Source organism: Oncorhynchus keta, chromosome 31 (assembly GCF_023373465.1).
Source record: "Oncorhynchus keta strain PuntledgeMale-10-30-2019 chromosome 31, Oket_V2, whole genome shotgun sequence".
NCBI classification, from domain to species: Eukaryota; Metazoa; Chordata; class Actinopteri; order Salmoniformes; family Salmonidae; genus Oncorhynchus; species Oncorhynchus keta.
Genome location: NC_068451.1, coordinates 5,146,505 through 5,172,446, shown reverse-complemented (window position 1 = coordinate 5,172,446; position 25,942 = coordinate 5,146,505). Strand labels below are relative to the sequence as shown.

The following is a 25,942-nucleotide window of genomic DNA, read 5'->3' as shown; positions in this document are numbered from 1 at the left end:
CTCTTGTGGCTGAATGGAGTCCCTGCAGCAATGTTCCAACATCTAGTGGAAAGCCTTCCTAGAAGAGTGGAGGCTGTTATAGCAGCAAAGGGGGGCCAACTCCATATTATTGCCCATGATTTTGGAATGACATGTTCAACGAGCATACTTTTGGTCATGTGGTGTATGTTGCATTGCCCAACATTGGCAATTATCAAACAAAAGTTCAAATGTATGCCTACGATTTCTATCTGCCAATGAAAATCATCATAGCTGTTCTCTTGAATCAGACTTCCAGTTCCCCTTGTCAAGTGAAGTCATACAGTATGTTTTTAACAGTTGGGGAAAATCATTTTTCAATTTAGGTAGGGGAGGAAATATAATCTGGGTTTTTTGTGTTTTGTTTTTATTATCATGAGTTGAATTCCAAGTCACTTCTTGAATTAGACCTCAGACCTGGTGTTTACCCTTGAGTATGTAGTCATAGGAGTTTTCATGGTTGCCCTTTAACTGTGACATATACTTTTCCCCCTTTGACCCTAACGTGAACACTTGCCTTTCACCTTCCATTAACAACCGCAATTCATTTGTACCAAATTAAAACTCACCCCTCCCTTGTAGTTTTTATGTTGTTTCTTTGTACAAACCCCAGGAAGATACAGTATGCATAAGCAAATCGTTTTCGCTGATTCAACTTGCATTTAGATTAAAGCAGATCCTTTTAGAAAAGTAGGAAAGACGACCTGCGCCAGAGTAGTTTGTAGGGGAGAAAGGGAGTGGGAGAATGGGTGTAGTTCTGTGTTTTGCTTCTTCCCATGCATTTCTTGTCTTCCTCTTTCATCCCTCTTCCCCACCTTTTTCTGTTCCTCCTTTACAGTCACAACCTCAACATCTGTTAGTCCCACTTTGTGTTATGGACAATCTCATATGTATATACTGTACTCGACACCATCTACTGTATCTTGCCTATGCTGCTCTGTACCATCACTCATTCATATATCCTTATGTACATATTCTTTATCCCCTTACACTGTGTATAAGACAGTAGTTTTGGAATTGTTAGTTAGATTACTTGTTGGTTATTACTGCATTGTCGGAACTAGAAGCACAAGCATTTCGCTACACTCGCATTAACATCTGCTAACCATGTGTATGTGACAAATACATTTTGATTTGATTTGAAAGGAGTATCAAGATCACCGTGCAGTTTCAACACCCTGTGATATTCATCATAACTTTTAATCTGTAGCCTAATAAACTGCATGCTTTACTTCGTCATAGTGGGAGGACCATACAACATATCATCGCGTGGCTCGATATTATGGTTATTATATCAATATTTGCGCATAAAGGCGTTTCCACCACCATTTCAAGATCCCACCATATCATGTCAAACTATGAAATTCCGTCAGCAGGAAATGCATTTATAATTGTATCGAAACTCCTGTTTCCATCACAGCTATCTTGATATGTTTTATTCGGTATGACTCTACTCACATAAAATCTGTGGGTGGAAACGTGGTTATTGACAGTATTTTCCAAATTAATATTTTTCTTGGCCAGTTGCTGTAGAGTAGACCCAAATAGGACAAAAATACCCAGGATATGGCTTCTTTCACAGCACGAAACAGCGAATGGTAAATTCAGTTACTAGTATCTGCTGCAAGGACTACTTTGTATAGAACATTATGGGTTTATATACATCATTGAACTTTACTTATCTATAGGTTTTGCACATAAACAGTATTTTGCTCTGGGCTCTTTCCATGGGCATAGCACAACCAAACATGCTCCTTCACAGACGTATTTCCATTCACGAGATAAGAATGCGGCTTTCAAATAATGTTGCATTGCACAACATTCAAGAGGCTCAAGTTCAAATCGGTAATGCAAGGCCAGAGTTTGTAGGTTTTAAATTTGTTTTCAGTAGCAAACCACGCCCAATTTAGACGTCGTAGTTGCAATCAGCCAATCTCTGTTGGGAAGGCGGAGGTACCAACTTCACTGATTGGCTGGTTTGAAAATAGCTAAATACATTATTTTCGCAATTTAAATACTCAAGTTTTGATGCGAAAAAGTGGAAGGACACTCACTCACCTTCTAGCGAAACGTGTAAGGTAAGTAAGTCATTGTTTGCTGAAAGCTACTTTATTACCTAGCAGATTCATGTGAATCACATAGAAATAATCGAAGAGCAAGAACCATGTTTTGCAGCTAGTTTTAATATAACATTGTTAACTGAGTTTAGCCACCCGAATGCTTTAGTTTAGTTAAGGTGACTTGTTAGATTGAGCAAGTTTGCCGACCCAATCTAACTTTTTACCAACCTATCCACAATAATTGTAAATGGACTAAATTTGTATTTTTTTTTTTAAATATCTGGCTTGAAAAAAAAAGAACGCGTTTTTAGCTAAGATTGTTAGCTAGATATAAGACAATGAATGGCACAACCAGACTCGCTTTAACTTTATTTATTTAATGTAAACTTTTGTCTAACTTCTGTCTCAGGACATTAGCCATCTATCGTCATGGGATCCAGCGAGAGCAAGGTTGCTGTGGCCTCAACGCCCAAACATGACCCCAGCCATCGGATCAAACACGACCGTCTCTCTCAGCTTGTCGACCCACGGTCTCCATCTGTAGCCATTGACCGCACACCCATTCAGGTAACGTTAACTGACAAGGGCCAGCATTTGAACATTGTTTATTTACTCACTTAACTCATGCATTTGAATTCAACTAGAATACGCCTATCATGTGTAATTGTTCTGTTTACTGTGTCTGTAAATGCCTGTCTGTTCTGGCTGTATATTTTGTCTATAAACTGCCAGCACCATTTCACCAAGTCTAATTCTGGGTAAATGTACTTTACGAATATAGCCCCACAGTAATACCCATAAAACCAGGGAAATAGTTCCAAACGTTTTACCATCATTCATTTTTTGAAACCATTCAAATGAAGGTCTGTGTTTCATGTAGGCTTACCCTGGGGGGATATTTTTGATGACCTTGCAATCTCTCTAGGCTCAGGTGAAAAATCAAATTATTTAAACCCCCCCCAAATACTAATTTGACTACCATAAAGAAATGCAAATGCCTGGATTATCTGTAATAGCGTAGCTGCAGGGTAGCCTAGTGGGTAGAGCGTTGGGCTAATAAATCAAGGTTGCAAGTTTGAATCCCCGAGCTGACATGGTACAAATCTGTCATTCTGCCCCTCACGGTTCCTAGGCCGTCATTGAAAATAAGAGTTTGGTCTTAACTGACTTGCCTAGTTAAAAAAAAGATTGCTGAATCTAGGCAAAGGCAAGCATTTCTGGATTAACTATCTAATTTAGTTATGTAATAGCAAATGAACAAATTGGCAACATTTCTTTAAAGGGACAATTCTGTGAAGTGTCTTGTGCAAGTTTTACATGTACAATACCTGTTAGCAAAGGTGTCAGCTTGTAGGGATTTGTAGTTTTGCATGATGTCCACTTTGATCGTAATTAGCATTTTAAAATCTGAGTAAATAGAGCTGACTATTGATAAACTTCCTTATGTGAGAGTTACATTGTTTTCAAAATGTCACTCGGGTAAGCTTACATGAAGCACAGCCCTAATTTTTAAAGCGTTTCTAAAATCCTCCATTGGGGAGGAAAATATAGGTGGAAAAGCGATTGGAACCCATTTTTATTTTTACCCCTAGGATTTATGGGTATTATGACACCACCACTGTGGGGCTCTATATAAAAGTGATTTCTGATTCATTTCCTGAATTGATTGTACATCAAATTTCTTCCACCCCATTTGTGCCAACATTACTAGATTTAACACTAAGATTACTAGAGACGATAGGGCAGAGATACTTTTGGCAATGTAGTGTGAAGATACTTTCTCATTCCAAAATCATGGGCATTAATATAGTGTTGGTGCTGTTTTAACAGCCTCCACTCTTCTGGGAAGGCTTTTCACTAGCTGCGGTACTTTCTTCCATTCAGCCACAAGAGCTAGTGAGGTCTGGCACTGATCTTAGGCGATTTAAGCCTGGCTCACAGTTGCCATTCCAATTAATCCCAAAGGGTTTCAATGGGGTTGAGCTCAAGACTCTGAAGGCCAGTCAAGTTCTTCCACACCGGTCTCAACAAACCACTTCTCTATGGACCTTGCTTTGTGCATGTGGGCATTTGTATTTGTTAAGGATCCCCGTTAGCTGCTGCCAAGGCAGCATCTACTTTTCCTAGATTTCAAACACATTAAGGCACTTACATTACACACGAAACAGTACATCATATAACATTATTACACCACAACATATCCACAATACAAATGGTGAATGCCACTATACAACAATATTGCAATGTACGTGTGTAGAGTGCGTGCTTGTATGTGTGTCTGTACCTTTTGTGTGCGTCTCTTCACAGTACCCGTTGTTCCATAAAGTATGTTTTTGCCTGTTTAAAAAAAAAAAAGTGATTCTACTGTTTGCATCGGTTACCTGCTGTGGAATAGCTCCATGACTAAATGGAACTATGTAGTACTGTGCGCCTACCCATAGTCTGTTTGGACTTGGGGTTTGTGAAGAGATGTTTTATGGGGTATACATGGGTATCCGAGCTAGTAGTTTAAACAGACCGCTCGGTGCATTCTGCTTGTCAACACTTCTTACAAAAACAGGTGGCGATAAAGTCAATCTGTCCTCCACTTTGTACAATGAAAGATTGACATGTATTTTATCAATGTTAGCTCCCCATGTACTTTTAAGGGATGGCCATGCTGCCCTGTTCTGAGCCAATTGTGATTTTCCAAGGTCCCTCTGTGGCACCTGACCACACGACTGAACAGTAGTCCAGGTGCGAATACTTGGGCCTGTAGGACCTGCCTTGGTGATAGTGTTAAGAAGTCAGAGCTTTATTATGGTATTTCTCCCCGTCTTAGCTACTGTTATATCAATATGTTTTGACTATGACAGTTTACAATCCAGAGTTACTCCAAGCAGTTTAGTCACCTCAACTTGCTCAATTTCCACATTATTCAGTACAAGATTTAGTTGAGGTTTAGTGAAATTTGTCCCAAATGTTATGCTGTTAGTTTTTGAAGTATTTAGAACTTATTCCACCCTTTCCACCCATTCTGAAACTAAGTGTTAGTCATTTCAGTAGCTGAAGTGTATAGTGTTGAGTCCTCTGCATACATGGGCACGTTGTCTGAAGCCAGTGGCATGTCGTTAGTGAAGGGGGACAACGACAAAGGGGCCTACACAGCTGCCCTGGGGAATTCCTGATTATGTTGGGGAGGCTTCAATTAAACAACACACTGTGTTCTGTTAGACAAGTAACAATATATAGCAGGGGGTGTAAAGCCATAACACATCCTTGTTACCAATCTGGGTTGGTAACAAGCTGATTGGTCAGCTATTTGAGCCAGTAAAGGGGGTTACAATTCTTGGGTAGGGGAATTACTTTTTCTTCCCTCCAGGCCTGAGGGCAATCACTTTCTATCTAGTAGGATTTAAATTGAAGATATAGAAAAAATGAGTGGCTATATCATCAGCTATTAACCTCAGTAATTATCCATTGAAGTTGTCAGACCTTGGTGGCTTGCCAGTGTTTATAGACAATTTTCACTTCCACACTCACTTTAGTACAGCGCTTGTCTTTCGTAATTTAGTCAGATATACTTGATGTGTAGTGAGCGTTTGTTGCTGGCATGACATGCCGAACTTTGCTAATCTTGCCAATGAAAAAATCATTAATGGAGTTGGCAATTTCAGTGGTTTTTGATGAATAAGCCACCTGATTCAATGTGTGCCTTTTTGCCCAAAATTTCATGTTGGTGCTCCAACACTTTATACTATCATTTATTTTTGTTTCATTAGTATATTATTTTTTTAGTCACATGATTTCTGAATTTGTAGTACATTTGCCAATCGGTTGTACAGCAGGGACTTATTTTCCATTTCTTTTGCCTCGTCCCTCAACCATCCAATTACATTTTTTTTTTTTTTTTTTTAAACCTCTGATATCACATGTGTTTTGCACATGTTATCCAGATACTGACTTTTAGCACTTGGGCTACAGCAGCTTCCCACAGGTATGGGCTTTAGGTGAGGCAGAGGAACCTGGGGCTATATTACTTCAACAGTATTTAACCGAAGATCCTCTAAGCTTTACAGGAATGTGGTTCTGAATATAGGCCGCAACATCGCCCCCATTGGCATTTGTCTTTTTGGGTAGATGTCATAACCATGTATTGCTACTGCTGTATTATCCAAGTGAGTTTTTCAGAAATAGTCAGAATATTGATGTCCTCTTCCTCTGTTGGCAAGTTATTGACTTCATGAACCTTGTTTCTTGTGCTTAATATGTTATTATTAGCACTTATGGGATGCTTGGTTGTTTTTAATAATTTACAGGGAAGCTTATCAGAAGTAGACTTGCTCATGTTATTTATATTGGAGCTGCACACACTGGACTTCCTTCTATGGGATTCCACCTCAGTGCTAACAGTATAACTGTGGTTCATAGGCACATGATTACTGCGATCAAGAGGTATTCAGGGAAATTACGGGGACATTTTTAAGTTACTTACATTGTCTGCCAACACCCCTGGGGTAATCAGACCTGCCAACATGTACGCATGTTGCGTACCAACTACGCGATTCTCTGTCCATGTACGAGATCGGACTTTTAAAGTACGCAGAAATGAGTAGGGTTTCTTTTTCTATATATTGTAATCCATGTTCACTGAGCAAATCTAACATCCCGTTTTTATTGAGCTTCAGCACAGACATGTATGGAGTTTGTCAACAGACATGGAGATTAATACATCATTATTCGATGTAGCTACCCCGTGTCTGCCCCTCCTGTTTGTGATGCTGAGTTTGCCGTCTGTCAGCTGTACGTAAACGCACAGACAAATCCCTTCGACTCTGTTGTGGAAAGGTAAACCCTAATTGTTTCAATCTAATGTTAGAGGGCTATAAAGTGCCAGCAGTTCACTTATTTGCCAGTGAAAGAAATTAAATGCCAATATGAAAAATTATTGGTCGCATTTGTGTGATTTTTCTACGTCACATTACGAGGATCATCCAACCTGAGACTGTAATTATTACAAAAGTACAAAAAACATTACACAAGTATAATAAATATAAATATCTTGGCATTTTAAATGGAGTCGGGAGTTTAGAAGTCTGCGCGATGAAGAATGAATTGCGTGTTCAGTATTGGCTATATAGGCAATTCTTCTAAAATGCCTTCGTGCTAGATTTGAGATTTTCTATTTTGAAAATGTAAAATGATTTATGTGCTGCAAAGAAATACAATGGGTCCCTTTTACGTAGGCTGAAACACTGGGCTCTTCTGACGAACAGCGTTCAGATTCCCTTTGCGGTAGCCTACTTAAGCTTTGTGTAGCCAGTTTCCAGTCTGGGTCGACGTGATCTTTTTATGTTTTCAAAATGATTTTGCTTTTAGTGTTGCTTAGGAACTGTCTAAAAAGCCAATACTTGTCAGGTGACAAGCGTTCTTCTACTGTAGACTAAACTTGGGGGGGCCAAGGCAAGTTGGATCTGAAGACTTATGCAGATGTCAAAAATATTTCTTTGTCTGCAGTAGACTACATGTTGCTGAAATGTCCATTTGGAGATGTGCTCCTCCAGCATGCAGTGGTTGCTGACATTGCCAACAGGCAGACTGCCTCTGCATATATTTTATCTTCCAGTTCTGAAAAAAAATAGATTTTTTTTTATTTAAATAAACTTTTCTGGATTTCCGAGTTAGCCTTCCTGATGTCGTTTCACCCCACATGGATTACGATAGCTTCAGCTCCCGGCATCGGTAGGAAGCACACTTGTACTGGTGCTCCAGGATAGCACAAGACATTACAAGGTTTTTGCTGCGGAACCAAGATGTTTCTTACAATCGATCTGCCGGTGACGACAGCTGGTGCAATGGCTATGGAGATTTTGCTGTTCTTTTGCCTCGAGTGGTTTCTTAAACCCCCTCGGGTACCGAACGGCAGTGGGGCACGATGGACCCGAGCCAGCTGTAGTATCCATCGTAGATGATGAATGGGCTGGTCTCAGGCAGACTCACTGTCTGAGGGTGGTAGCGCTGATCTGAGACCGAGGTAGAAGCCACTGGAGTGGAAGACTGAACAGAGGGTGACGGCGCAGGTACCTCCGGATCCGATCTCTAATCGAAAGATGGTGCCGGAACCTCTGGCTCCAGGACGTTGAAGCTGTTTCTGGTCTGGGTTTAACAGGAATGGACCTTTCTCAAACTGTTGCCACAAAGTTGGAAGCACAGAATTGTCTAGAATGTCATTGTATGCTGTAGTGTTAAGATTTCCCTTCGTTGGAACTAAGGGGCCTAGCCCGAACCATGAAAACAGGACCATTTTTGTCCTTCACCAAACTCTAGTTGGCACTATGCATTGGGGCCGGTAGCGTTCTCCTGGCATCCACCAAACCCAGATTCGTAAATCGGACAGCCAGATGGTAAAATGTGATTTAATCTGGTACTATGTGGGTATGTAATAACTGTCCCAGTCAAACGTTTGGACAAACCTACTCATTCCAGGATTACTCTTAATTTCTTACTATATTCTACATTGTAGAATAATAGTGAAGACCACTGTGAAAAAACACATGGAATCATGTCGTAACCCCAAAAATGTATTTGAGATTCTTCAAAGTAGCCTCCCTTTGCCTTGACAGCTTTGTGCATGCAAACATACAACAATAATGTATTCATCTTTCAGGTGGGTGGAACTGTCTCCTGTGTCCCAGTTGTGGAGAGTGAATGCTCCATTCTAGCCAGCGACCCTCTGTCACCCTCAGTCGGTGTCACCTGCACCCCAATGAAGGACTCCATGAGCGGTAAGTATCTTAACCAAGTGGCAAAGCTATCCAGTCAAGCACTGGAAGGCCATGAACATCTGTGCCTCACATACTCCCTTTAAAAAAAATATTTTTGCGTGTACAAACAGCTGAGAACCCTTGCCGGAGACCTAAACTTAAAACTTTCGAGGCGTAATCTATGTCAAAACTGTTTCGGCTTAGAAGCATGTGCACGCCTTTAGGTCCAGGGGCCGGGTAAACGTTTTGGTCCGAGGAGCATACTGGGACATGGAAATTCAACAAAGAACTTGATTGAATGAGCTTGCTGGTCAGATGTGTAGTTTTCCCAACCCTAACGTAGAAGACATAGAAGAAACGCCTGAAACTTGACCAGCCAATCCAGTGCCGTTAAGATGGCATGCTGTCTTGTTAATGTCTCTAAAGTGGTAGTCTTTCCATTTCCCTTGAAAACCAGAATGTTGTTGGACTCTGCAGAGGCTACCCCTGCCTGAAACTGTAGATGCAGCATTGCCTTTTTGTCAAAGTTGTCATTTTAAACTTCTTCTTTTTTTTTCTTTTTTTTTTCTCCAGTGACAGTTAGCTCCTTCGCCCACCGCCTCCGCATGTTCCTCCACGGTGACTCTGTAGAAAGAGTTGCCCCTGTGCCCGTCAGGTTTCCCAACTTCAATGTGGAGGAAGAGGCAGTGGTAGAGGGAGAGTTAGGCTCCAGCGAGCCCCTTCTCTCCCCTCAGCCATCACAGGTCTCAGGTGACATGATCCAGCCCTCTCCCCAGAGCGTGGCTAGTCATATGCTTCTCATCCAGAGTCCCTTCGTTCTCGTGGGGGAAGCCCAGATAGACGTCGAAGCTGATTTGACTCTGGAGGAAGCCGAAGAGGCCAAGGAGTCTTCACTACACAAGCGCCTGAGTATGAGCTTGATCACCTGCCACGATGGTGTCGGCCCGTCGCCGACCTTCGCCGAGGTGCACTACGACGGCCCTGCATCTCCTCTCCCTGAAAATGCTGCTGCTGACCTCCACAAGGAGGAACCTGACCACGTGTATGCCCTTCCCTCAGTCACCTCTGACCCCGCACAACCTCTGACTCCCATGGCTGAACCATCCATCCCCACCGTTACAGAGTTAACTGAAGTCACGGTTGCTACAGAGATGCTTAAAGTGGAGGTCCCAACACCAGTGCAGGAGCCAATGATGCCTGTAACAGTGTCGCCTGTTGTACCATCCACAACCACTGGCCCCAGAGTGAGCCAGCAGCAGCCCCAGGCCACTGGGATCCGCTGCCCCACCTTCGACACAAAGAGCCCCAGTCAAGTGGTGTTCAAGCCCCAGTGGTTAGGGAAGGGCTTCGGGGCCACAGGAGTGAGGGCCAGAGGTAGAGGAGGCAAGGGGGGCTCGTCCTCTTCACCACTCTCCGTCCAGGTTGAAAACAAGAATTCAGCCAATGAGAACAAGGGGCAGTCGGTCAAACAGAAGCAGAGAGGTACGTGGGTGTCTTTGTTGCTCATTTTTAGCAGAGGCCCCCCCCCCCCCTTTTATTTTTAACTCTCTCACCTCTCCCGTGTGGCAGACAAGGCACTCGTGGCTGAAGGCCGATCCCCTCTGCAGATGCTCAAGGAGACCAACTCCCCCCGGGAGCAAGCAACACAGGTATATATCTGGTGTACACTAGGGCTGTGACAGTCATGGAATTTCAGATGATGGTTATTGGTCATCGCTATAATCATTTGAATAGGAGCATTGTGGGAGTCCCCATTCAAATCAACAATGGTTGGATGCGGCCGTTGTGAGATCGTCACTATCTGGGCAAGCGGTTTTCAAAATGGTCTTTTATTTTAAACCAAACCTTATAACCACACTGCTGACCTTAAAGCTCTAGGCACTACAGTTTAATAGGGATTATTTTCTTTCTTTACTCATCAGACAAAGTTTACCTGCTGAAAGTAAACATAAGTAAAAATAAATACAATATATTATTGTGTATATAGTTAGTTACACATTAAAAAAAGCCTCTGTAGAAGTCTAAGACAGAAATGAATTGGCGCACCAGGAACATGTCATTTTCTTAAAATGGCTGATAAAGATATGCTAATGCTGTTAAAATCTGCTTTCCATAAATATGACCATTTGTCACATTAATTCAACTCTTGTTCATAGATCACTTCTGTGCAGATAATTTATCAGCTATGCCTGCCACATGTAAGGTCCTCTTGAGTTACTTCTGACGCTTGACTGTGTCATGGGCCCTGTGCCTACTCTTGGAACACATTGAAGCGGCATCAGCTCTCACAACTCCTCTGATTGCTCCAGTGTCACCAAAGTGCCGTCAAGCCACAATTTGTTCAGGAAGCGTAAACACTCCTAAATGCATCAAGATCACATTTTATAATGACTGAAGTCTGGATTTTCAGTCCAGTGTTTAGGTACTTGGGGCAAATCAAATAATGTACACGTTGGTTTATTTGAGACGTGAAATAAAAGCCACTGTTGGCGGTCTGGTTGATCGCTGCTCCAGTAGTTATCTTCATCTCAACTAATTTGCATCTCTCAACGCGCTGCTGTGGGATACCACCTCTACCTGTACTGCCTCGATCGGCGGCTCAGAATTATTTTCTTTCATTCACTGCTTTTCTCGCATTGGCCAACTGAGATTGCCTATTTTTATTCACAAACTGTAGTTATCTTCTTCGATTCTCATTTTGTCTCGTTTTACGTTGATTCTTTGCAGGAGATTTTGTTTAGTTCAAATGTCTCAGCACATTTTCAATCCGGTAGCTGGATTTTAGATGCCAGTAACCAATTGCGTGCCAGGAAATTACTAATCTTTCAGAATTACGTCTACAAAGGATATAGCCATGTATGGAATAGCTAACAATGTGCTCTGGAAAACAACACGCTTTTGAATAAATAAAAAAATAGTGGTTGAAGTTCTACATGAAACATGCTGTCAAGAACGACGTTTATGGTAGGTGTAGTTGACGGCGTTGGGATAAAATGATACTTTATTTGTATACTTTGATTTTTGTACATTTTATGGCAGTTGCAAAATATCACAATCAGAAAATGTGAAAGATGGAAGCAAAAATCCTGTGGTGCCTGGCCTTAAGACCAAATGACAATGTTGTTTTTATTTTTTTAACCATTTTGACTTTGCCACTGGCCCAACTAGTGGGAACCCCATTGCGAGTGTACCCGCCAATATGTGCTGTGATTTGTTGAATCAACTGACATAACAAAAAAAATACATTCAACCAAATGGGGACATATGTTAACATAATTAGAATGGTCATTCTACATTGCCATGGAAATTATTGCATCACAATACCAGGCAGCCATTGTGTATTTACCAATTGGTTCAACAGTCAAATTGCCGGGATCAGAGGTTGCAAGCCCATTCTCTGCTACAAGACCTTGCTTGTTTCAGCAAGGAGCAACAAAGTTTCATCACGTTTTAAAGAGCCCATGTTACTTCGGAAACTGGCTCAACTGCCTGGCAGTCCAGTCTTCAGTCAGCTATTCGTTTCAAAATAATGCAAATGTTTTTTGAAGAGAAATTTATTTTATTTTCATGACTGTTATCCATAACGGTCTGTTATACGGTAATTGTGCCAGCCCTAATGTACACACACTTTTCCCTCAGGGAACGATCTGCATATGTGCTTGCATCTATCTCACTCTTGCCATCTCATTCTTTCATGTCTGCACACTAAAGCCTAAGGAACAGGATTGGTCTATTTGGTGGGTCAGGGGAAAATGAACAATCACAACTGGTTTTTAAACCTCTGGTCTGTCTCTCTCTTCCTTCCCTGCCCATCAGATGAAGCTGAAGGTGTCCACCCCAGACAGACAGAGGCTGGGTCAGATGGACCAGAGAGTCCTGACTGTGTCCATGGACAAGGAGAACCGATAGATGGATGTTGCCGAGGAACGTGCACAAACACTAACTGGCCAGTGTATAGAATCTTGCCATTTTTCTAGCTGTCTAATAACGAGCCTTTTTAAAGTGTACAGACTCTTTTTAACTGCTAACAAATTATAATGTGTACATTGTTTTTGGAAGTGCCATCGATATGATTTGTCTTTATTTCAAGTGTCTGTCTCATTGTATTTGCTATCCTGTCCCTTTATGTAAATAAATTTGCTTTAAATCTATTTTTGTGTTAACTGAAATACACCTATAAGGGGAGGTACGGTACATGTTTATTAGTCGAAAGGTATGGCTTTACTTAGCACCTTAAGAAAAGGGCTTGACAAATTTAAGTGAATGATTTACTATATGCGCAGTCTGTTCTGATGGTATAGAAAGGCTGTCCAACTTGTCACTTGTGTGTGATGCCATTGGAAAGAAACGTAGCCACTTCACATTGAGATATTGTGCTGTACAGAGTCGCTGTTATGTTTCGCTTGCACAACAGGTGGTAAAACAAATCACATGTGTAGCCGTTACCGTCACTTAGATATACACAACCAGGCAAGTTTCCTCCAGTCCTCTGACAAATGTGAAACGTGGTTTTTGTACAGCTGCCTTTGTCAGTCCACCATAAGATCTATCATCCCATCTGTCCAGCCATTGGGAAGTAGGCCAAGAGGTTAGACCCCAACTCATGGTAAACATATCCTACTAAACATGTACATGCATCAACTTTCAGACACACACTAATGTAGAAATCTGCATTCAAATGTGACTGTAAAAATATAAGGGGAAAGAAACTGAACTAACAAGGGAATTCTAACCAACACCCAAACATCTGTTCGATGCAAATTTTAATGCTTACACATTCATCCTCTGACAAAACATTTTAACTCGCCTCGAATATAAAAGTACGTAACAACCTAGTTATTGTAAACCTACAGTCTATCAGTGGTTATTTAAAAAAAAAAAAAAAAAAAAAAAAACTTATCCTGCTATTTCATCCAAGTCTCTACGGTTTCCATTTTGGCAACTGCTCTTTTGACATGAATATTTTCCTGCATTTTCTATAATGCTAGAATTCAGTTAACCTTGACAAATCAGTCATTCATTGATGTTTTTCTACAAAAGTCCCCCACCCGCCAAACTCTAAACTTGAGTTAGAAGTAGGAAGAGATGAGACTTTCTCATCATAATCCTCTCAAATCGAAATAAGACTTGGCACAATAAAAAAATAACCTTTAACCCACAACTTCCTAGTCCCCCCTCTTCAATCTACCAGTTTTTCACGATACCCTTCCTCTATCTCCTCTTAGTCTTTCGTTCTCTGTTCTCTAGAGGACTGGCTCAGTTCCATATCTTCAGGAAGCTGTCCCAGGATCCTGTGCAGCATGCCATTCCGTCCGAGGATACTCCGATGCAGCTCACCCTGTTGTCATGACCAGCCAGCACTCCTGAGCCATGAAGAGAATTACATCAGTATGGAATGGATGCAAATATTGTTTGCCTACATTGCATCCACATTCTTTCTCCCTTCGTCCCACTCGCATTCTCCTTTCTCTTCTCACCATCCCCTCTACTTACCCACACTGTCACCCTCTCTTTCTGCCTCCAGTCACCCTCTCTCTCCCCCTGCGTACTCACCCACTCTCTTTATCTCCCTTTCTCTCTCCCTCCGTACTCACCCACTCTCTCGGCTTTAAGCATGTCCCAGATATTGACGTTGAAGTCATCGTATCCGGCCAGGAGAAGTCGGCCGGAGAGGGACGCGGCGAGGGAGGTCACCCCACACATGATGCCCGAGTCCTGGTAGGTGATGAGCTCCTGATCTGCCCTCAGGTCGTACAGCTTACAGGTGGCATCGTCTGAGCCCGTTATAACCGCATTACCATTGGGGAAGAACTGGACAGAGTGGAGAGGACGTGGTCAAAGCAGTGGTCTCTCTGGTGGTCTGGAGAGCTACAGGGCGGGTGTAGGCTTTTGTTCACCTCATTAAACAAATCAACTGTTTGAGCAAACGGTTGCATCAAATTCATTTAAGTTCAAATTATATTCCTTAAATTAGTCAACTTGGAAGTCTTTCTCCACGTGAACTGCTGGGTGCAATGCATCTGACTATCAGAATACTAAACTATCAATAAACACATAAATGCTGGGGTTTCTCACCCCGATGGCGTTGATGTCACTCTCGTGGCCGCTGAACGTCTGTCTGCAGGTGGCTTCCCTGATGTCCCACAGTTTGGCCGTGAAGTCACACGCCCCCGAGATGAACATCTTGAAGTCGGGGGACACGGCCAGGGACATGCAGTCACCCAAGTGGCCCGCAAAGATGGTCTTCTCTGTCCCTGTCTCAATGTCCCATAGAATACTATAACGTTTGGACGGAATAGGAGGAGAGGATAGGTATAGAGGTGTCCAAAGAAGAGAGGGTTAAAAATATCATTTAACCAGGCAAGTCAGTTAAGAACAAATTCTTATTTACAATGACGGCCTAGGAACAGTGAGTTAACTGCCTTGTTCAGATGTTTACCTTGTCAGCTCGAGGATTCAATCTAGCAACCTTTTGGTTACTGGCCCAACGTTCTAACCACTCGGCTACCTGCTGCCCCAATGTTTAAGTAATAGATAAGACTATGCAGATCAAATGAAGGGTACAGTACAAGCCATAGAATTAGAATGATATGGCAACATTAACAGATTGGACTGATCTCTGGTCAGTCATTGTAACCCCTTATTGCACACAAGACTCAGAGAGACTCCCATCTCTATGATCTTACCAGGTGCAGTCGCCAGAGCTGGTGATGATCTCACTGTCGTTAAGGAAACGACAGCAGGACAGGTAACCTGGGCAATAAGAGAGAACAAACACCATCAGATAAACACAAGCATGAGAGATTGCTGTATTGGATAGACTATATAAATACTACCTCGTATGCTCTTAGGTGGAGTTTGATCGAAATGACTCATCGTTAAACGTGTTGCCAGTAATGCTGCATTAATGAGTGCGGTACCTGTGTGTGCGGCCAGCTCACGCATGACCTTGACGTTGCCGTCCTTGCCCTTGAGGTTGTAGATGGAGCACATGTTGTCGAGACCGCCACACGCCACCATGTTCCCTGAGGGCGCGTAGGCACACGTCATCACCCACGAGGACTTCAGAGGGATGGCGTTCACCTGAGTGGAGAAGCACAGTGATTCCTCACGTGGACCAGTGTGTGTGTGTGTGAACGCACATATGTCAATGTGAGCACTTGATATTACGGTATATGGTTGATATTACAGGATATGGTTGATATTACAGGATATGGTTGATATTACAGTATATTGTCATTACATGCCATATTCAAGCAAAAACAATGTCCCATGACCGAAACTCCCCAGACTGTAAACCCAGCCGCCGTCCGCCATACCTTGTTGGTGGTCAGGGTGTCCCACACTATCAGCTTTCCATCTTGAGAGGCACTGACACACAACCTGGTAGAGAGAACAAGGCAGGAGTAGAGACAGACAGAAACAGACAGCGGGAGAGAGAGACAGCGTACAGTAAAAGATCCAGCAGCTCAAGGTAAATAGACAGACAGATCGATAATAGATACAGACTATTCTGTCTCAATGGCAACATGTCTTCACTATGACTGATCTAAAAAGCCATGACATGGTAACTGACCAATGCTACTGCACTTTTTCCTATCGCCAGGTGTTTCCCGGCACAAATGATGATGGGGATGATGATGATGCTGGTGATGATAATGATGATATAGTGTACTATGTAGTTATGTCTAGCCACTATGGAGGAGTGTGTGTGAATATGTTGTCTGTTCAGTGTTCACAGTTGCCAAATAAGTTCCCCTTTGAGGGACAATAAAGTTGTATTGTGTTAAGACCGAGAGAGGCATTGTAACAGAACCTCTAAGCCCAGCACTGGTTAAGTTAGTAAAAGCTGTCTTTTAGACCCACTAAATGTAGGACACCCCAAGTATTGTAAACCCAGGAGAAACTAATAAGCTTACTAACTTGCTACAACTGAGAAAGAGAAGAGATAAGATGAAATGAGAATATAGGGAGAGGTAAGAAGGAGAGAGAACAACATGAAGGGTAATATGTTGGTTAGTGCACATTCAAGGTATAGTATCAGCAATAATTAATTGATTCAGGGGTAATGTTGGTTTAAAGTGTTGCCAAACAGTCAGTTAGTGTTTCCTGGCTCCACTAATTCATCCAATTAAAACAAGGGACGGGATTGCCACACCAATCCAATTAACCAATAAACGCAGAGCACCACGTGACGCCTGTTTTAAACTATGGCAGTATTTGTCACAGCAATATGTTTGAATGAACGCATGAGCAGATTAATATATATATATTGCTATAATGGCTAATGATAGAGCTAACAGAAATTATTGAACGATTGAATGAATATTTAAATGAATACTTGAACGACTCGACAAGAAATCCTCAGGAAAAGAGTGCAGGCTAGAAGTCTGTGAAGGGTCATTGTCCACTTTGAGCTAGTGGTCCAGTTTGTGTGTATGCATGCCTGTGTGTACGTTTGTGTGGGTATATGTGTGTTTACTTGGTGTCAGTGCCCCAGTGCATGGCATAGATCTTGGCCAGGTGACCCCTCAGCGTCTTCCTGGTCTTCAGCTGGACACGCCCCACCAGCGTCGTCCCAGCAACCGCCTCCTGCAGGGTGGTGTCCTGCACTACCTTCCGGGCCTCCTGTAGAGTGATGGTTGTGTATGGTTAAGTTATGGTTCTAATAACTATGGTCCACTTAAATATGGCTAAAACCACTGTCATAACTATTGTAATTGTCAAGGTGTGCTGCTGCTGCTGCAACCTGGTCTCAGAAGAAAACGTATTGCATTTTACAAAATTGCTGTTTTACACCTTCTCCTCCTGCCTTTGGACGAACAGAGCGGTCAGTGGTGGGGATGTATGGTCATAGCGGTTGTCATAGATATGACTGTGGTGTTATGAACACCTATATGGAGAAGGACAGTGATTCCTCTCTGGACCGTAAGGAGAATCAGAACAGTTAGGATGTTATATTATTGTATTATAATCTCTTTTAGCCCAAGGGAAAGTTTTCCATGAGTCCTTAAGAAATGTTTTTAAAAACATGCAGAAATTTGAAAAACAACAAAAGGTGAAATTAAAGCACAAAAGCAAAGTTTCACATTCCTATTACCTAGACATATGATGAGTAACACCCCCCAGCCCCTTCCCCCTACCCACATACCTCATGTCCACATATGAATTTAAATACAACATAACATATTACTAGAACTTCATAGACCCACTCTAGTCATTCAATACATTTTATGAATTAATCTCTTCAAACAACTATTTGGCAAGTTTTTAAAACTTTTTGTCAAGAAGTTCCAGGACTTCACTGCCCTGAGGTAAAATCTCTTTTGCCCAGTTCTAATTAGGGTTTTTGGGGTCTATACGTGGCCTTTGGTGGTCTATAGGATGATGATTCTTGTTCAGTTTATGGTTGATGAAATTGGTAAAATGTTCAGCAAAATGCAAATAGTTTAATAAAGTACTAGCATATGAGATCCAAGGAACACAGACAGGCGTTCTATTCACACTAGTGATTGACTATTGCCTAGCGGTTAGAAAGGAGACTCAGCTTCCGGAGGGCTGCCAGTTCGAATCCCGGGTCTGACGGGAAGAAAATGGGCGGGAAGTGAGCTGGCAAATAGAGGGTTGCTGGTATCAAATCCTAAATGCCATTGCCTGTAGTGGTGCTCTTGGGCAAGGAGCATAGCCCCCCCACAACATCTCCCCGTGCGCCCAGTGTAGCAGCGCCCGCAACTCTCCAAAACCTATATATGTACTGTATATGTGTGTCTTTGGGAGGGGTTGACTTAAAAGCGGAAGTCAACATTTGGTTGGATGCTGTGTGCAATTGACCAATAATGTGATCTTAATTATTGGTTGATAACTGACAGTGATCTGATCTTTGAGGTTGTCCGCCTCCTTTCTCAGCTCCTCCATTTCGCCCATGGCAACTGTTGGTAGGCGTTGTCACCGATGGAGACAGGAAGTGAAATCAGGTGAGCAGACGTAATCCTGGGGAAGAGAGGGAAAAAAATAGAAAATGGTATTTGATCAGTTAATTATCCATTCTTCTCACTGTAATGTCAATGTCTTGTACCTGTACACAGCAACAGATGATATATATATATATATGTATGTGTGTATATGTTACCAGCTTTTTAGATCAAGGTCTACCCTTTCTTTGTTGTTTAGCTACTGTTTTGCAATTCAAACCTCCCTCAACTGCTTTGCAAACCCTCACAAACACAGACACACACACACTCACACTAATACCCATACACTCACAAACCCACACCCATAGTCAAACAAGCTCACTTGCACAGATATGCATATGCACACACACACACACACACACACACACACACACACACACACACACACACACACACACACAAGCGTGCAACTACATGAACTAGTTCATATGACACATAAGGCATATACATGAACACACTTTCCCACCCTGATTGTAAACTCAAACCTGTATGGTGTGTCATCTTAATGCTCACACTTTTCTTGTTTGACATCTCTCCTCATCCTCATGCTTATACTAGCTAAGCGAACACCGTATTTACTCTGCCCTTTTCTATCTCAATACACTTTAGTGCCATAGACTTTGAAAGCTTTCCAATCTTACGTCAGCCCGGAAAGCACTTGTGTTTCTGTGATTCCAGTGATATCACTTCACAGCGCTCTAATGATGCAGTTAATCATGTCGACTGAATCAATGAGGACTGAGTAGTTTTTTCACAAACCAAAATATTCTAAGTTTAGGCCCACTATACAGTAAAGACAAAAAGTCAGAATCAACTTTCTCAAGTATCTCTGTCACATTATTCAATAAGGAACTTTTAAACTGGCAATGGTATCAGACTATTCTCTATGAAATCAGAAGATAACCCTTACTTTAAAACACTCTAAACATGATAATCACATAACATAACATTTCACCTAACATCCACACATCTAATAACACGTTTTCGTAATATTTGTGACAGATTGAATTATTCGGATCGTACTCGATCTTACCTTGAAAACTACCAGGAGAAGAATAGCCTTATATCCCTGGCTTTGATGTCTTTCTGTTTCTTTGCTTCAATCTCTCTCTCTCTCTATTTGTCTAAAGTGTCTCTGTCAAATCTCATTACCAAATTAATTTGCCTCTCATTTGTTTGAGGAGAAAGGTAGAGGGAGAGAGGAGAGGCAGTGACTCAGAGAGAGAGAAAGATGTTCCCTCTCTGTTGTTCCTATCTGTCTAGGACTGTAGGGTACATGCATGTATGAAAACACTGTAAATCGTACGTCTAAATATAGAAATGCCTAAAACAATTAACCCTAAGGCGATTGCATCCATCTGAGGTTAGCTGCGCTCATAGGTGTCCTGCTCCCTCACCTAAAGGGAGTAGTATCCACAATGGTCACCTTATCTAGCCTTCATCTGATTTAGGCCATAGATTTGGTTCCCTGAGAAAATTACATTTATAAATAGTACTAACCCAATAAAACGGGACCGTTTTTGAAAAAGTGTTTCAACTGTGCTATTGCCCTTTTGCCATCCTGTCCCTGAGACCCTGGCCTGCCATTGTTGCATGTGATTAAATGCCTGCTAGAGGTTGTCGCAGAGTGGAGTGCATTAACACAGAGCGAGAGGGGGGTGGGAGAAAGAGAGAGAGAGAATGGGGGTGGGGCTGTGTGTAGAGGCGACGCAGGAGAGAGTGAGTTTAAATCCTAGTGGCTGAGATTTTAAAGGAAGCCTTTTGAATCAAATCTGCTCTCATCCGATTACTGACTGCTCTTTGCATCTGGATAAGAGGTAGAGAGAGAGAGGGGCGTGATAGAGAGATGAGAGAGGGAGGGGCAAACTGGTGGTGGTGGATAAGAGGGAGGGAGAAGGGAGAGAATGGGGTGGTTAAAATCTAGGATAGGGTGAGAGAGGTGATTTCTGTATGAAATGGGGAATGAACTAGAGCTAGTGACTGTAGGGATGTGTAAGTCGATCTTGTTTTCTCGCTGTAAAGGTTTCACCTTTTCACTATTGACACGCCATTAGTATTGTGTCACATACTATTAGGCAGATTGAAAAACGGTGACCGGTGGCCATCCCTTAGTGAGAATTTAGCACTAAAACAGGCTTTTCTGAGAATGGGACTGAAGAACTGTTTCCAATTTGTAGCAAAACACTTCAGTTTTGATTTGAACGACAACGCCTTGAACTGTATTTCCGTGCTATGACAGGGTCTAACACAAAGTACCACGTTTCAGCACCTATGCCAGCTAGACACCCGCAACACTAGTGATACCGCCGGCAGAGAATCAAATGTATTCCAAAATGGATGTATCAGAGAAAACACTGTAAAATGATCTTTAAAAAAAAAACATCCAAAAAACACTTAAACAAATGATGTGATCATTCAAATGGACTGCGTTAGCCCAATTCGGATTTTGTTTTCCCACTAATTGATATTTTGCCCAATCACATCAGCCCTGAAAAAGATTTGAGGTGAAAAGGTCTGATGTGATTGGTCAAGACCAATTAGTGGAGAAAATATGAGAATTAAGCTGCATGTGTAAACGGTCTGTCAATGGGAAAAATCCACTTAGAAGATACAATGAATGTTTTCCTTTAAGATGATCTGTAAGCAGAGTAGGGCATTAGTAGTGCAATAGTAATATTACATGACTTATAATATATACATCATATGCAAATCCTTGTTATGATAAAAATGTAAAACATTCCATAAATATATCCAATCCAAGTGAATGTTCTTTTTCCATGTAATCTCAAAGGAATTGACCATGCTTCCATTCCCTCTTAAATTAAATTCCCTTCCCATGTTGTAGAGAGAAAATTCATCGATTTTACAGTATTGATTAACTGTTTGTTCTTTGTGGCCATTAAACGGCACCCTCGTCATAGTGCTATCAAATGAAATGGATACTTATCCCACAGACCCCACTCACTTTGATTATATGAGAAAATCAGGACACATTCAATCCAGAACTAAAAGTACTTCTACACTCCCCCAAAGTAATCTGGCGGCAGCAGGCAGCTGGTAGCCTAGCGGGTAGCCCTTTCCTACAGTCAATGACCAAAAGCGCCCTCTTTGGCCTCATGGGTGGAATGTTATTCATATGTTTCATCATTTCATCATTAATAAAGATTATGTTGTAAAAAAAAAAAACGGATGACAATCCTGTGTTTCTACGTCAAACAAGCGCTGCTACGTTTCAGTCTTCTGTGATGTAATATTGGGATGCAAACTCTTAATGTAATACATTTCAACTCTATATCTGACATGGTGCAGGTGTCTTATTTTTTTTAAACCTTGTGTGTGTGAGATGTATGCTTTTGTTTCAAAGTCGATTTGTTTAAGACTACCTAGAATCACTCTGGGTGACCCTGATTTAGCCCACTGCAGAAAAAGGTTAAGAGCATTGGTCCAGTAACCAAAAGGTCACAGGTTTTAATCCCCGAGCCAAATAGGTTAAAAAAAATATGCTGATGTGCCCTTGAGCAAGGCACTTAACCCAAATTGCTCCTGTAAGTCGCTCTGGATAAGAGTGTCTGCTAAATGACTAAAATGTACAAATCTGTTTCAACCAAGAGCTCCATACAGCACTACTGTGACCAGGGTGTTTGACTTACACATCTATTCACATATCCAATCAAAGACTACAAACAAACAAAAACAACAATTGAGGTGTAAAAGAAAATATGTCTGCCCACTCACCAAATCAGGAAGTTCACCAGTGGGTTTCTTAACCTGTTCTCACTTTTCAGGGTCCCTCCGTTTGGTTGTCATATGTTTACCCCTCTTTTCTGTTACTAGACTTTCAGTTTTTTTATTCAGTTTTCCTGTCACACACAGAATGGATATTCCACCCTCTTGCTCTCTCTGTCTCTCTCTCTATATCTCTCTCTCTCACACACTCTCTCTCCTGTGAGGAACAGATGAGGATTGGAGAGGATGAAGAGAGATCAGGGATGAAGGGATAAATCCAGCGATGGACAGAGAGAGAGAGGGTGAGGGGGGTGAGAGAGGGAGAAAGAGACAGAGAGAGAGAGAGGGTGAGGGGGTGAGAGAGGGAGAAAGAGAGAAAGAGAGAGACAGAGAGAGAGAGAAAGAAAGAGGGAGGGAGAGAGAGTGAGAGGGAAAGAGAAACAGAGAGAGAGCGAGAAGGAGAAACAGAGAGAGAGAGAGAGTGGGAGACATAGCGACAGAGAAAGGGAGTGAGAGAGAGAGGCGAGCAAAGCACACCAAACAACATGGGCAAACGTGTCATGGGGTCAAAAGACAGGAACCGGTCCTGCATTAATAAAAAAAATGAAGTAAAAAATGCACTCCTGGGCATGGCTTTTTATGGTGTGAAAGCCTGTGACTGGCAGGGGGCTTCACTGTTTTGTAAACTTGACAAAAGTATAATATAAGAAAAGCCAGCAGCACAGACAGAGACAGGGAGATGGGGACCAGACGAGGGGACAGTGGTGACGTTGTTAACTCACGCGCACACATCTCAGGCCACCAGGGGAGAGAGGTTCCTCTAGTACACCTGCATGAATGAACCTCTAAGGCTTAGCACCTCAACCTGCCGAACAATGACCTGATGAAGATACCCATGTGGCTTTGTAGCAAATGTGTAAGAATAGAATGGATTCTATTGTCCTCTGAGAAGGACATTCTCTTTCTCAGGCTCGTACCATGGTTCATAGGTGTGGTCCATAATACTGTATTTACGGGCACTTTTATATGTGTCACTTTTCATTGTCTCGATGAGCTACATTATACTGTACAATATGCATCAAAAAGGCAATGTGCTAAAAGTGAGACACATTAAAAAGGAGAGATACAGAAAGTGTCCAGGGGGTGAGAGAGAGAGCGAGAGGAAACAAACACAGTGAGTAAGCGAGACGGGCAGAGTGAAAAAGAGAGAGACGTTTCACTACATTGCCCTTTGACTTTCTGAACTGATCTTCACACTGCTGACTCAGTAGCCTACGATTGTTAGCGTTTGGTTTAGCAAAAAGGTTATTCCGTTCAACAAAACAATACTGTATCTCTGGTGAAATAATCATAGGTTAGTGGATAGTTAGTTGAACACTTTTTTGATAGTTAGTATTAACCCAGTACTTCCACCCTCTCTTGCATGGTCAAATAGCAACAGGACTTGATTGAGCGAACAGACGCTCCCCTTTTTCTGACAGCGCTGACGCTGGATTCAGGAGACAGACAGAGAGGGAGATAGAAAGAGAGTTGGGGAGCAAGAGGTATGGCGGGGAATGTGAGCGAACCAGCGTTGGGCAGAGAATTATAATCTGTTAAGCTTTGTGTGGGTCGTCTCTATTGGTCTCGCACATTCAGCTAAGTTACACGCGTCAGCAGTGAGCCTGCAGAGCAGAGCAGCTTTTGGCTGCAGCTGGGATGTGACAGCCAGGAAAGAGCACTGAGCCTTCTGTTGCTCTCTGATGCTATACAGCATAATAATAATACGACAGCCATTAGCAGCCCCCACTGTCTCTCTGTCCCAGTCTTAAACAAAGGGAAGGGGAGGATGGGGTTAAATGTCAAATCGCACCGCCAGAGGAATCCGCCATCGACAAACAACCTGGGAAGAAACTGAAGTGAAAGCCAACCTAATACTAAACAACCCTGTCTCGGTCAATTGTTGTGATACTTTTATCAGCCTGTCTTTGTCACCTTTGACCTATGTGCTGCTATAGTGTGACGGCACTAACCTACAAGCGTGCAACTACACGAACTAGTTAATATGACAGGATCACTCGACTTGACACTATACAAGTATCAAAAAGGGTATATTTAAACTGGCCTTACAGTAGCTAATGTTTGCTTAAATCTTAGTAGGACATACTGGAAAGGATATATGGATATTGACATGTATATACACTGAGTGTACAAAATATTAAGAACACCTTCCTAATATTGAGTTGCACGGAGGAAGGAAAAGCCTCAATTGGTCGGGGCATGGACGCTACAAGGTGTCAGGCGTTCCACAGGGATGCTGGCCCATGTTGACTCCAATGCTTCCCACAGTTTTGTCAAGTTGGCTGGATGTCCTCCCGGTGGACTATTTTGATACACACCGGAAAGTGTTGAGTGTGAAAAACCCAGCACCGTTGCAGTTCTTCACACAAACCGGTGCGCCTGGCACTTACTACCTTGCCCTGTTCAAAGGCATTTAAATATGTTGTCTTGCCCATTCACCCTCTGAATGGCACACAGACACAATCCACGTCTCAATTGTCTGAAGGCGTAAAAATCCTTCTTTATCCTGTCTCCTCCCCTTCATCGGCACTGATTGAAGTGCATTTAACGATCGACATCAATAAGGGATCATAGCTTTCACCTGGTCAGCCTGTGTCATGGAAAGAGGTTTTCCTAATGTTTTGTACACTTAAGTGTATATACCGTATATAATATGGATGTGTATATCCTTAGTCAATTAGAGGAAACACCATATAGACACATCATTTGACGCTAGATAGTGGGGTGCTTGAGATGCATGACATGGATGTACGCCTGCTCAAACACAGATGAACTGGGCCTTTAAGGGAAACAGCAGCTGGAGAGGGTGGCCTAAGGGATGGAAGAGGTTAAAACCAGGAGTCCATTAACAGGCCAGTCGACCCAATTCTGCAGCACCCGCGGATTATGACACGGGGTGGCGGGGGGGTGAGAGAGTTAATATGGGTGGTAAACAGTGCTTGACTGACCGTGACTCAGTAATGCGAGGAGGGGGAGAAGGGTGGGAGATATACATTGGGGAGTGTTTTAATGGGAGAGAAGATGTGTGTGTCCGACTGGATGTGAATTATTAAATGATTTCTAGTTAGATTATGATTCCATATTCTAAATGGGAGAGGTTTCCTAAGCTTCATAAACAAATGCACTCATTTATGAGGGATTAACGGTAATCTCTCTTTCTATCCTTCCCCCCCTTCTGCATACCTCTCTGTCTCTTTCTGCCTCTCCCTCCCCCCGTAAGCATCAGTTTTTAATGCATTGCAGGGCTTGGTCTATCTCCCCCTCCCTCTCTGTCTTTCCCTTTCTGTGTCAGTGTTTCTGAACTGCAGGGTCTAGTCCCTGAGCAGGTGTGATATCTCTTTCTCCTTATCTGTCTACCTCTCTC

The 25,942-nt window shown here is 42.4% G+C and overlaps 2 protein-coding genes across 5 annotated transcripts; one reads left to right on the top strand and one right to left on the bottom strand.

The window, feature by feature from the left end:
- Nucleotides 1-1,948: 1,948 nt before the first annotated feature.
- cdca3 (cell division cycle associated 3) lies at nucleotides 1,949-12,972 on the top strand. Of its 3 annotated transcripts, none has more exons than XM_035745615.1 (6): nucleotides 1,949-2,096; nucleotides 2,488-2,645; nucleotides 8,725-8,842; nucleotides 9,395-10,303; nucleotides 10,391-10,470; nucleotides 12,638-12,972. In XM_035745615.1, the coding sequence occupies exons 2-6, from the start codon at nucleotides 2,508-2,510 to the stop codon at nucleotides 12,728-12,730; spliced, it is 1,338 nt and encodes a 445-aa protein (XP_035601508.1). In that variant the 5' UTR covers nucleotides 1,949-2,096; nucleotides 2,488-2,507; the 3' UTR covers nucleotides 12,731-12,972. The 3 variants fall into 3 exon arrangements, with proteins under 3 accessions (XP_035601508.1, XP_035601509.1, XP_035601510.1); XM_035745616.2 differs by having other exon boundaries at nucleotides 1,997-2,091; XM_035745617.2 differs by lacking the exon at nucleotides 1,949-2,096 and adding an exon at nucleotides 2,187-2,321.
- Nucleotides 12,973-13,103: 131 nt separating this feature from the next.
- Nucleotides 13,104-22,750, bottom strand: LOC118364245 (guanine nucleotide-binding protein G(I)/G(S)/G(T) subunit beta-3-like). 2 transcript variants are annotated; one of them, XM_035745622.2, is made up of 9 exons: nucleotides 22,528-22,750; nucleotides 18,689-18,811; nucleotides 17,304-17,449; nucleotides 16,141-16,204; nucleotides 15,742-15,904; nucleotides 15,508-15,574; nucleotides 14,897-15,098; nucleotides 14,416-14,632; nucleotides 13,104-14,184 (listed from the first exon to the last, which is right to left on the bottom strand). In XM_035745622.2, exons 2-9 carry the CDS (start codon nucleotides 18,743-18,745, stop codon nucleotides 14,078-14,080), a joined length of 1,023 nt encoding a protein of 340 aa, XP_035601515.1. In that variant the 5' UTR covers nucleotides 18,746-18,811; nucleotides 22,528-22,750; the 3' UTR covers nucleotides 13,104-14,077. The 2 variants fall into 2 exon arrangements, with proteins under 2 accessions (XP_035601515.1, XP_035601514.1); XM_035745621.2 differs by lacking the exon at nucleotides 22,528-22,750 and adding an exon at nucleotides 19,826-19,901.
- Between the last annotated feature and the right edge of the window lie 3,192 nt (nucleotides 22,751-25,942).

Bases quoted from the DNA above. Each gene is read 5' to 3' on its own strand.
- cdca3 (XM_035745615.1), top strand. From the start codon at position 2,508: ATGGGATCCAGCGAGAGCAAGGTTGCTGTGGCCTCAACGCCCAAACAT. The intron at 8,843-9,394 runs GTAAGTATCTTA...TTTTTTCTCCAG, and splicing joins AATGAAGGACTCCATGAGCG to TGACAGTTAGCTCCTTCGCC. The intron at 10,471-12,637 runs GTATATATCTGG...CCTGCCCATCAG, and splicing joins CCCGGGAGCAAGCAACACAG to ATGAAGCTGAAGGTGTCCAC.
- LOC118364245 (XM_035745622.2), bottom strand. From the start codon at position 18,745: ATGGGCGAAATGGAGGAGCTGAGAAAGGAGGCGGACAACCTCAAAGAT. The intron at 15,575-15,741 runs GTACCGCACTCA...CTTATTGCCCAG, and splicing joins TGAGCTGGCCGCACACACAG to GTTACCTGTCCTGCTGTCGT. The intron at 14,633-14,896 runs GTGAGAAACCCC...CACTCTGTCCAG, and splicing joins GTGACATCAACGCCATCGGG to TTCTTCCCCAATGGTAATGC.